A 12,660-nucleotide genomic window follows, 5' to 3' on the forward strand; every position below is an offset into this window, starting at 1 on the left:
TGCTAAGGAAAATGAGAGTCCACAGTATCAAAGGGCAATTACTAACATGGATAGCAGGTTGGCTGAATGGCAGTAAACAAAGAGAGGCAATTAAGGGGGCTTTGTCTGCCAATGACTAGTTGAGTTCCGCAGGGCTTGGTGTTGAGGACGCTACTCTTCACGTAGTATATGAATGATTTGGATGAGGGGATTGAAGGCTTTGTGGCAATGTTTGCGGATGATACGAAAATAGATGGGGGGCAGATAGCGTGGAGAAAACGGGGGCACAGCAGAAGGACTTGGACAGGTTTTAAGAGTGGGCAGAGAAGTGGCAGATGGAATATAATGTAGCAAAGTGTGGAGTCATGCATTTTGGTAGTAGGAATAAAGGCGTAGACTATTTTCTAGATGGGGTGAGAATCCAGAAATCGGAGGTGCAAAGGGACTTGGGAGTTCTGGTGCAGGATTCCCAAAAAGTTAATTTGCAATCACTAGTTGGGTTGAATCAGAAGTAAAAGAGCGGGGCCAAAGACCCAAGTTTGGGTCATTTACAAATTAACCCGAAAGTGGTTGATTAGGTAACAGATAAAGAAGGTTGTCACGCCAAGGATACAGGAAGAGTGAAGATGGGGAGCTGTGAGAAAGGGGAATAAACATGGAGTGCAAGAAACCCCGGTGGCTGTGCCTAATGAAAACAGGTACACCCTCTTGGGAGCTGTCGGGGGAGACGACGCATCCAGTCCGAACGCCGGGCAGGTCGGTGGCTCCAATCCTAGCGATGAGACTCGACCGGTGAGACCGACGTCGGCAGAGCAATAGTGGTGGGTGACTCCATTGTCCAAGATGCAGACAGGAGATTCTGTGGTGGATGGCGAGACTCGAGGATGGTCTGTTGCCTCGCAGGTGCCAGGGTTCAAGATGTCACTGACCGACTTCGGAAAATCCTAGAGAGGTAAGGTGAACAGACAGAAGTAGTTGTGCACGTCGTCACAAACGATGTCGGGAAGGAGGTTCTGCAACGTGGGTTTAGAGAGTTAGGAAGAAGACTGAAAAGCAGGACTTCTAGGGTGGTTATCTCTGGATTGCTTCCTGTACCTCGTGCTGGTGAGGGCAGGAACAGGGCGATAGGGGGTCTGAATGTGTGGCTGGGAGCAGGGAGCAGGGATTTAGATTTATAGACCACTAGGATCTCTTCTTGGGTAGGGGTGACCTGTACAAATGGGATGGGTTACACCTTAACTGGAGGGGGACCAACATTCTGGCAGGCAGGTTTGCTAGTGCTACACGTTTGGGTTTAAACTAAATAGCGGGAAGAGGGGTTGACAAATTGGGAGTATAAAGATGGAATTAAAGGAGTACAGGAAAAGTTACAAAAGACTCCCAATTAATGGGAAGGAAAGTTCGAGAGGGGATAAGAGTGTAAGGTCAGGGCCAATAGTGACCAGTGTGAGAGGGGAGGCGAATACCTAAGTTAAAGTGTTGTATATGAATGCGTGAAGTATAAGGAATAAAGTGGATGAGCATGAGGCTGTTAGAAATTGGCAAGTATGATGTTGTGAGAATTGCAGAGACATGGCTGCAAGAGGACCAGGGCTGGGAACTGAATATTCAGGGGTAAATGTCCTATCGAAAAGACAGACAGGTGGGCAGAGGGGGTGGGGTAGCTCTGTTGGTAAGGAATTAAATTCAATCCCTTGCGAGGGGTGATGTAGAATCAGGAGATGGATGGATAGAACTGAGGAATTGTAAGGGTAAAAATAACATAATGGGAGTTATCTACAACCCTCAAACCTGGATATAGGATGCAAGTTGCCTGGATATAGGGTGCAAGTTGAATCAAGAGTTAAAATTAGCATTTTCAAAGGTAATGGTTTGGTCTGTTGGTGGTTATGGGAGATTTCAACATGCAGATAGACTGGGAATATCAGGTTGGTACTGGACCCCATGAAAGGGAGTTTATGGAGTGCCTCCGTGATGGATTCTTAGAGCAGCTTGTATTGCAGCCCACCAGGGAGAAGGCAATTCTGGATTTTGTCTTGTGTAATAAACCGGATTTGATAAGGGAACTCAAGGTAAAGGAGCCCATTAGGAGGTAGTGACCATAATATGATATTTTAATCTACAATTTGAGAGGGAGAAGGGAAAATCGGAAGTGTCAGTATGTTAGTATTTGAGCAAAGGGGACTATGGAGCCATGAGGGAGGAGCTGGCCAAAGATGACTGGAAAGAGACCCTAGCAGGGATGACAGTGGAACAACAATAGAAGATATTTCTGGGAATAATACAGAAGGTGCAGGATCATTTCATTCCAAAGAGGAAGAAAGATTCTAAGGGGAGTAGGAGGTGACCATGGCTGACAGGGGAAGTGAACGACAGTATAAAAATAAAAGAGAAGTATAACATAGCAAAGATGAGCAGGAAGCCAGAGGATTGGGAAACTTTTAAAGAGCAACAGAAGATAACTAAAAAGGCAATACGGGGAAAAAGATGAGGTACGAAGGTAAGCTAGCGAAGAATATATAGGAGGATAGTAAAAGCTTCTTTAGGTATGTGAAGAGGAAAAAAATAGTTAAGACAAACGTGGGTCCTTTGAAGACAGAAACAGGTGAATTTATTAACAAGGAAATGTCAAATGAGTTGAACAGGTACTTTGGATCTGTCTTCACCAAGGAAGACACAAACAATCTCTCAGATGTACTAGTGGCCAGAGGACCTCGGGTGAAGGAAATTCACAAGGCAGGAAATGGTGTTGGGTAGACTGATGGGACTGAAGGCTGATAAATCCACTGGTCTGATGGTCTGCATCCCAGGGTACTTAAGGAAGTAGCTCTAGAAATTGTGGACGCATTGGTGATCATTTTCCAATGTTCTATAGATTCAGGATCAGTTCCTGTGGATTGGAGAGTAGTTAATGTTATCCCACTTCTTAAGCAAGTGCAGGGAGAGAGAAAACAGGGAATTATAGACCAGTTAGACTCGCATGTGTGGTGAGGAAGATGCTGGAGTAAATTATAAAAGATGAAAAAGTGGCACATTTGGATAGCAGTAACAGGATCGGTCCAAGTCAGCATGGATTTACAAAGGGGAAATCATGCTTGGAATTTCTTCTGGAATTTTTTGGGGATGTAACTAGGAAAATGGACAAGGGAGAGCCAGTGGATGTAGTGTATCTGGACTTTCAGAAAGCCTTTGATAAGATCCCACATAGGAGATTAGTGGGCAAAATTAGAGCACATGGTATTGGCGATAATGAGGATGCAGGGTGACTTGGACAGGTTGGGTGAGTGGGAAGACGCATGGCAGATGCAGTTTAATGTGGATAAATGTGAGGTTATCCAGTTTGGTGGCAAGAACAGGAAGGCAGATTATTATCTGAATGGTGTTATGTTAGGAAAAGGGGAAGCACAACGAGATTTGGGTGTCCTTGATCATCAGTCACTGAAAGTAAGCATGCAGGTACAGCAGGCAGGGCTGGATTTAGATGAAGAGAGGCCCTAAGCTATTTCACTTGTGAGACACCCCCCACCAATCCCCCACCCCCACAACTAGAGGACCATGCCTACCCGACAGTGACAGTGTGACACTTTTAGATCCTACTGTATGTTGTCATTAAACAGTTGGTTTTTAAATACATATTGGATTCACCACAGAGCAGGCGGTGCCTTACCTGGATTGCCGTTTGAAGCTCTGGAGTGTTGGGTTGCTGCTTCAACATCATGAAACTGAGGTTTGCGGCGCTCCCAGCCTTGGGCCGCGCTGTTTTTAATATCGCAGAGCCCTGGGAACCCATTGCCGAAGGGCTCCAGCGCGAATCTCCGCCCAGCTCAGCCTGTGGACTTCAGGAGCCGCGGTCTCCGGTAGGAAGTTGGCCGATTCGGAAGTCCAAGCCGTTGAGAATGTTCTCCCATTCAGACATTGGATGGTGACCCCCAAATGTCATTGTACCAATGGCCATGAGGGGGGGGGGGGGGGGGGTCCAGAGGAGGGGGTCCGTTGGAGGCGGGAAAAGGGATCATCAATGGGGGCGAGGACTCCTTCCCATGGAAGAACGGTGTGAGGTGGAGGCGACGGAAGAAGAGCTCCAAATCACGGCGGGCTCGGAACTCATTGAAGTGGGGACGGAGGGGGACAAAGGTGAGACCTCTGCTGAGGTCAGACCATTCGGTATCAGAGAGGGGGAGGTCAGGCAGGATGGTGAACACACGGCAGGGATGGGGGTTGGGGCCGGAGGAAGGCAGGTGAGTGGACTGAGGTTGAGTCGATGTCTGGTGGAGGGGTGATGGGTGGTCAAGGGGGGGGGGGGGGGGTATGAGGACTGTAGTGGGGGTGGGGATGAGCTGGGGTCAATGGTTTCAGGGGAATGGGGAAGACCCAGTGGAACAGCCACTGAGGTTACCACAGTTGAGGGGGGGGGGGATAGCACTAGGATCCAGCGCAGTCAAACCCAGGGGAGTTGAAGTCTGCAGCGTGGAAGCTTCAGGCCCAGTGCTGAGTTCAGGATTCAGGTACGGCGATGGCTGCGGGCTGCTGGGAGGGCAGTGGAGTGGCGAGGGTCAGCGGGCAAAGAGTAGGAGGCCCCGGTGGGCGGATGGTCGGTGGGACAGCAAGGTTCGACAGGTCCGGTGAGGTGAGTAGGCCCCCCCTAGATCTCAAGGCCCTAAGCTTGTCTAGCTTATATGTAAATCCGGCCCTGCAGGCAGTGAAGAAAGCTAATAGCATGTTGGCCTTCATAACAAGAGGAGTTGAGTATAGGAGCAAAGAGTACATTTGTACAGGGCCCTAGTGAGACCACACCTGGAGTATTGTGTGCAGTTTTGGTCTCCAAATTTGAGGAGGGACATTCTTGCTATTGAGAGAATGCAGCGTAGGTTCACAAGGTTCACAAGGATGGCGGGACTGTCATATATTGAAAGAATGGAGCGACTGGGCTTGCATACACTGGAATTTAGAAGGCTGAGAGGGGATCTTATTGAAACATTTAAGATTATTAAGGGATTGGACACGCTGGAGGCAGGAAACATATTCCCGATGTTGGGGGAGTCCAGAACCAGGGTCCACAGTTTAAGAATAAGGTGTAGGTTATTGAGAACGGAGATGAGGAAAAACTTTTTCACCATTTCTGTTGTGAATCTGTGGAATTCTCTGCCTCAGAAGGCAGTGGAGGCCAATTCTCTGGATGCTTTTTGGAGAGAGTTAGATAGAGCTCTTAAAGATAGCGGAGTCAAGGGGTATGGGGAGAATGCAGGAACGTGGTACTGATTGTGGATGATCACAGTGAAAGGCGGTATGGGCTCAAAGGGCTGAATGGCCTACTCCTGCATCTATTGTCTATTGTAAAGAAAGCAAACTCAATGCTAGCATTTATTTCAACAGGGATGTCATGTTGAGGCTCTATAAGGCATTGGTGAGGCTGCATTTAGAATATTGCGAGCAATTTTGGGCATCATATCTGAGGAAGGATGTGCTGGCTCTGGAGAGGGTCCAGAGGAGGTTTACAAGAATGATCCCAGGAATTAGTAAATTAACCTATGAGCTTTTGTCAGCACTGTGCCTGTACTCGCAGGAGTTTTGAAGAATGAGGGGGGGTGTAATTGAAACATACAGAATAGTGAAAGGCTTGGATAGAGTGGAGTTGGAGAGGATGTTTCCACCCGTGGGAGAGTCTAGGACTAGAGGTCATAGCCTCAGAATTAAAGGACGCTATTTTAGGAAGGAGATGAGGGTGGTGAATCTGTGGAATTCTTTGCCACAGAAGGCTGTGGAGGCCAAGTCAGTGGATATATTTAAGGCAGAGATAGATAGATTCTTCATTAGTACATTGTCAGAGGTTATGGTGAGAAGGCAGGGGAGGTTAGGAGGGAGAGATATGTAGATCAGCCATGATTGAATGGTGGAGTAGACTTGATGGGCCGAATGGCCTAATTCTACTCTTATTCCTTATGAATATTGGGGCAATTTTGAGATGCCAAGGAGACTACTATTTCTTGTTAAGAAGTTTGTACAAACCATCGAACAATATCTATTTAATGTGATAATTCTGAGGTAACTTGGGAATTAACATTTTTAAATCATTGCACTGTCAGTATCCTGTACTTTTAAGAATGGCAGCAAGGAAAAGCTTGGGAACTACAGACCAATTAGGCTGATGTCTGTGGTAGGTAGGTTACTGGAGAGTAATCTGAGGGATAACATATAGTATATGCATTTGGATAGAAAGGGGCGGTCTAGGGATCGTCAGCATGGTTTTATATGCGGGAGGTCATATATCATTAATCTGATTGAGTATTTTGAAGAAGTAACTAAAAAGGTTGATCAGGGCACAGCCATAACGTTGTTTATATGGACTAGTTCCGTGAAATATCTTCATCGATAGATAGGGTGGTCAAGATGGCTTTTGGCACATTGGCCACATTGACAGAACATTGAGTATAGAAGTCCGGATGTTACGCTACCGTTGTACAAGACATTGGTTAGGCCACATTTGGAGTATTGTGTTCAGTTTTGGTCACCGTGTTATAGAAACATGTTGCTAATCTGGAAAAGATGCAGAGGAGATTTATGAGGATGTTGCCAGGACTTGAGGGCCTAAGCTGTAGTGAGAGGTTGAAAAGGCTAGGACTTTATTCCTTGGAGTGCAGGAGGATAAGGGGTGAATTTATAGAGGTGTATAAGATCACGAGAGGGATAGATAGGTAAATGCACAGTTAAAACCCATAAAACCTAGGGTTAGGGTGAGAGGGGAAAGATTTAATAGGAACCTGAGGGGCAACTTTTTCACACAAAGGATGGTGGGTATATGAAGAGCTGCCAGAGGAGGCATTTGAGAGGTACTATTCCAACATTTGAAAGACATTTGCAGATGTACATGGATAGGGAAGGTTTAGACGGATGTGCGCCAAACACAGGCAGGTACAACCAGTTGGGTCGAAGGGCCTGTTTCCGTGCTGTACGGCCCAATTACTCCGTCCATCCACATATCAAATGTGTGTAATAAAATGGCTTTGCAACTTTTCAAAAGTAAATTGTGGGTGCTTACTTGGTTCTTTCAGAACAGGATTGGTTTTAATATTCAGGGTTCATACAGCTGTTTTTTATTAGTACATTAGTTTTTGTATTCCGAAACACTTGTTTTATATATAGCCTTGAAATATCAAAAATTGTAGTTAACTTTTGGAATTGGTAGTAATAATCCTAACATATGTAGGTGACCTAGATAAAATATTTTTTAAAGTTCTTAATTGAAGATATATTAAAGATTCTGTAGTCTGTAATATATATGCACAATATTTTTTTTTGCATTTTCCTTATTAGTGATCTTGCTGAAGAAACAATTAATATAACTTGTGTTGTAACGCCTGCGGCCTGATCAAGGTCTGGAAAAGGGATTTTTTTTTTCAAGTTGAGCTCCCAGCATTTTGCCTCATTGCGCCAGATACCGAGATGCGTGGGCGAGAACAAATTGGATCTCAACCTACTCCAACCACATAAACCAAGCATGACAATCTTCAGGAGCGGATTGAGAATGATTTAATAGGAATGCTGCGTAGCACGGAGCAGATTCTTCCCCTCCTTTCTCACTCATTCTCCCTGCTGCTGTTGTTGTTGTTACAGACGAACTTTAAATAGCTCTGAAGCTGCATTCGAGCAAATCGACAGAGGCTGTGGCTTACTGCAGGATTGGCACACGCTGACGGCGCTCTTCATTGGTCTGCGGCGATAGGGGCTGTGTTAACACTAGGGGGAAAGAAGGGCTGCTGCGGGGATGTGTGTACGAGAAGACCCGCCGTTATCTGGCCGAGACTTGCACTGGTGTCCTTCATCGCCTACCCCGAACCTCGCCAACGGCTTTGCATTCGGGGAGGGGGCAAGAAAGTAGCAGGGGAGGGAGGGAGAGAGACAAACACAAAAGGGAAAAACACACACTGAAAACAAAGCACCGAAAGGGCTTCAAAATGAATTGCAAAATACCGATAGATACAAAGAGGAGCAAAAAAATAACAAAGCACAAAGAGGGCAAAAATTGAAATAAAAAATAAAGTGAGGAGCAGGAGAAAAATATAAAGAAAAACTAAGTGGAAGTGGTTTACGGAGATAATGGAGACAGGGGAATGAGAAAGATGGATTTTAAAGACTGTAGGGAGGGAGGGGGCGGACTGGAGAGAAAAATTAGACCCAGTGGGACATAATTTGGACCCCCGCCCCTCACAACGTACACAGACGCGCCAAGTGCAGGGGATGTAAACACGGACAGGGAGAGGTCTAAGCATGGACCGCCCATTCTCCTGGCACCGAGTCAAACTCGCAGCCAAGTGCAGGATTCCAACATAAGGGGGGAGAGCAAGGGGTTGGGCTGCTGGGAGGGAGTGAGTTTGTGGATTTAGCAAGGGCAAACTGCCTGACTTTGACTTTGCCGCTTTTTTTTTTGAAAAAAAGGCCGAGCGATCGCTTCCGGTTTGCAAAGGCCACTTTAAGAGAAACAAGGGGAGAGGGGGAAAAAAAGCCTTTTGGCAGTTTTGCAGAAGCTCAAATGAACTTGAGGAGAAATGTGACGCTTTAAACCGTTGTAGGCATACTGCAAATTCAATATACTTTATTGCAACATTGTACAATGGTACGTTACAAATATATATATATATATATAATTCGTCTTTATTTTTCCTTGCTATTATTTGCTCAGGTTGCGTATTGGCCGCCGAGCTCCAAAGCTCTGAAAATGCTGCTTTCACTTTGTAATTATTTTTTGCAATACTATTGGATTGTTTTTGTCTGCAATCGCCAGCTTTCACGATGTAGGTCAGGCCGCTATCAGATTTGTTTTTTTTTTGTAATGCCAGTGATGAATCAGTAGTGGTTGCATCCAAAAAACGCTGAGCTTGGCAGATTTCCCTACTTTGAGTTCTCTCTCCTCCCCCCCTCCCCCCCGCCCTCTCTTCCTCTGGTTCGGCGACAGCTCCAAGAACATTTGAGATTGATGGTCGCGTTATGTTGGCTGAAATCAGACACTGCAGTCTGATCTTTTCATTCACTGACTTACCCCTCTTAGGTTTTGGTTTCTTGTATTTTTAATTGCATTGTCTACGGGTCATTCTGATTTTTCTCTCCTCCTCTGTTTATATATATCTATATATATATTTATAAATATCCTCCACGTCCTCTTGCGTGCACCGGCCGATTGCCTTTATTAATAGTGTTTGATTTGCGACGGGGGAGGGCAGGGTTGGGTGTTTGTCACCACATGCCGATGTGGCGTGATCGGAATGCTCAGGGCTTCGAGTTCAACGCAACTTTCTCCCGGCTGCCATTGAACTTGAGACCCAGACCAGGAACTTCTGAGTCTGTAGCGCACCGGCCGGCAGGGGCAAGGCAGCGGGGAGAACGAGGAGAGGGCGAAGTCCGCTCGCTCGACTCCTGCTGAGCGAAGCTAGAAGTGCGAACCAAATGCACCCTGCAACTTCGCGCACAGCCCGTAACTTTTCCCCCCTCCCTTTAAGTAGGGCGAAACAGCAATGGCAGCGGGAAGGGAGCAAAAGCGCGTGTCTGAGCTGCATTAACGTCAGTCGTGTATTTTGCAGTCGTGTATATGCTAAAGTTTAACTTCATTTTCCTCACACTCACTGTCGATCCCGAACACAACATCCTTTCACCTTATTAACTAGAGGAAGGGACATTTGAGAAGGTTTACAAACTGGCGGAGATTTTGCTGCAGATTTCTTCCTACTGCATAATTTAAAAATGCGGTGCCGTAGAGCGCACAAAATCCAAAGCTGCGGAGGATTCAGTGAACTATTGGTCGCAATGTTATTAATACTGTCATTGGCACAAAATTTAAACCACTGTCATCTCACCCCAAGTAACACTGCTACAGAGATAATTTGAACAGGTGCATTTTTTTTTCTTGGAGAAAGAATAAATTACCTTATGGATTTTCTTTGTTAATAATTAAACTCGTCTTAGGTAAAAGTGCAACGGGCCAGATTCTCAATGGAAATTCCACAGTATATTTCAGTGATTACTTAACTAAGTTGAAAGGAGGTTGGAATCCGGTTTGTGTGCAGAATTATGTAAGGATCGAATATAGCTTCAATAACTTTTTTTAATGTAGACTTCCCATGAAGTAGTTAGTAATGAAACACGTTGCAATAATTCAAAAGGGCGCCAAATGCTAAAAGGAAAACAATTTACCTGCACCTTTCCAAGTTACACTTGGACTACTTTAGAAAACTGAGGCTTTCAAGTGTTATAACAGATGTTTTCAAATCTGAAAGTAACTCTTATTTGAGGATAACATTTAACGCAGGTCCAAATTTAATTTAATTCCACCCAGCTTTGCGTTTGCGCTTCGAGGCTGTTGCTTCACAGTTCAAAGTGAACAAAAAGACTACAGATTTCAAGCTTGAATATGGGGGACATTAAAATATGAGGGAACGCAACTAGCTCGACAGAACTGTAAAAAAAACCCGATATCGTCAATCAGATATGTTGGAGGTAGAAGACAGTAAAAAATATATATAAATTGCATTCCATGCAATCACAAGCTGTGAAATGCACTTCTACAACGCTATACATCAGATAAATCATTGAAATCATTCTGATTCAATTCGCACTATGACCACAATAATTATTTAACTGCAAATACAGAATTCAATGCAGGTAGAAAAAAAGTACAAGGTTATTGATGGACAGTAGGTGTAAAATATGAATCCGTGCGAACAAACTGTTAAAGACGGCGCGATAACCACAAAACCGACAGTTCTTTGGGATTCATTCTACTTAGTAAACTATAATTATCCCTAACCTGTTGGCATATTATATTGTTGATTCTCTGAAGGACACCCAATACATATTAAAACAATAACAAGTGCAAAATATAAAACCATGTTTAGATGGTGCCCAAGTTTTGAGGGGCGCATACATTTTGCAAACTGTATGTCGGGCGAGATAGGTTGGATGGAAAGGCGTATATTCTGGCCATTTCGACTGTTTTTTTTTAGAAAAAGTGTATCTTTGTGAATGGTACCTTAGGGGATGCTATCTGCTGGAAGTAGTTTTTTAAGTTTTAAGGTTTCACGATCTGGGCATTTTCCATTTCGTTGTCCAGGGCACGGTAGTTGCCAAATTATACCGCTTGTAAAATGATACTATACCGCGGCAGCTTTTGACAGAATCGGAGTTTAAAAAAAAGTTGTAAGCAGTCTCTTTTGTCTTAATAGGGGAGAAGATCAGGGGTTGGTGGATAGGAATGCGTGCATGTACCGTCTGACCGGGGGGGGGGGGGGGGGGGGGGGGGGGGGGGGGGGGGGAGGCGGGCGACGGGAGAAGGTTGAGTTTATATAATAAATAAAAGAAATCAGTGAGCTCGGCAGAGAGGACCTGAGGGTGCAGTCGGTCTAGATCCACTGTGCGGGAGCGGAGAGGCGCGATCACCACTTACTTGTACCTGGTCAACAACCCCCCTCCTCCCCAACGCATTCCTCCCCTCCCACACACACACAACACAACAGTCCCTGTGCCACTGGTGGGATACGGCCTCCGATCCGCCAGCTCACGTTTTACTGCGTTGAATCGAAAGTTTCGCCTTGCAATTTCTGCCGTTGCCTGCCCTTGGACTTGACTGGTGTGCACTGGCAGACACCGCTCGCTGCACCCATCCTCTGGCTACAGACACATCCAGGATATCCCACTGGAAAATTCACTGGGAAACTTGCCATCGGATCATTAGGCGCGAATACCGGCAGACTTTGCGACTTCTCCACATCAGAGACTTTTTTTTTGATTCGACAACTATATGAATGGATAACACGTTACTCCGAACCTCCGCTCCCTAAGATCTGCCGGAGTTACGCGAGGATTTTTGCCTTTCTTGTCTCTCTCTTTTTGGCACCGTGATGATGTACTCCCCGATTTGCCTCACGCAGGTAGTTGTATTTTTTAATAACGCATGTTGCTTTGGGGAGGGTGGGGTGAGAGTGAAACGGCTGTATTAGATCCTCTTGCAGTTTGCGGGGGGGTGGGGGGGCTAGAGAGAGAGAGAGAGAGAGAGAGAGTCGCGTTTGCGGATCGCGGCGAGCCTCTCTCCCTAAAGCAGTACAGTAACATTTCAGTGCAGAGACCGGCCTAATCAGAGCAAAAGCAAATGTCAGTCAAGTGAAGTTTAGGTGCAAATCTGGCAGCCAATGGATATCAAAGAGCCACTTTCCAAAATCGCCAGTCTTAAGGAAAGAAATGCCTGGCCGGTGCAGCGAGATAGGAACATAACGCGGCACCTTGACACCGTCCACTATAATTGGAAACACACTCCTTAGCCACCTGCGAGCGAAAGTCCTTTTGCTGGCTTTAAAAAATATATTTTGTTTAATAAAAACATTTTTGTTTTAAAAACACAGACTCCACCCGTAGTTATATTTCATTCTCACTCTCCTCGCTGAAGTTTTGAGACTGTTTCTGAAACATTTCGTAACAGAATTACTACCGGTACTTATACTGTGACCGGGCATAAGATTAGTCTGACATAGCCGTGTGCAATTTTGTGGCCCCTATATACATTTCGATAGATAAATTCCAAACGTGTCGTGATATATTTAATGGCCCATAAAGGTAATCGGACAAGGTGCTTGCCACAATTAATTTATATATCTTTTTGGACTTCTATAAGTCAAGTAATACTTTGGTCAGCCAGGTTCC

At 45.3% G+C, this 12,660-nt stretch overlaps 1 protein-coding gene across 14 annotated transcripts in view; it reads left to right on the plus strand.

Annotated features, from left to right (window-relative positions):
• The first annotated feature begins 8,318 nt into the window (after positions 1-8,318).
• LOC129695542 (nuclear factor 1 B-type-like) overlaps positions 8,319-12,660 on the plus strand; it is a 291,616-nt gene continuing 287,274 nt past the window's right edge. For 5 of the 14 annotated variants that reach the window (XM_055632560.1, XM_055632573.1, XM_055632568.1 and 2 more), the window contains exon 1: positions 11,321-11,897. In XM_055632560.1, coding sequence (XP_055488535.1) covers positions 11,865-11,897 — 33 coding nt within the window. In that variant the 5' untranslated portion in view covers positions 11,321-11,864. Of the gene's footprint in view, positions 8,591-11,319; positions 11,898-12,660 lie in introns of those variants that run through there. The other 9 variants (XM_055632562.1, XM_055632574.1, XM_055632566.1 and 6 more) reach the window with 5 other exon arrangements.

Source organism: Leucoraja erinacea, chromosome 3, assembly GCF_028641065.1.
Source record: "Leucoraja erinacea ecotype New England chromosome 3, Leri_hhj_1, whole genome shotgun sequence".
Lineage (NCBI taxonomy): Eukaryota > Metazoa > Chordata > Chondrichthyes > Rajiformes > Rajidae > Leucoraja > Leucoraja erinaceus.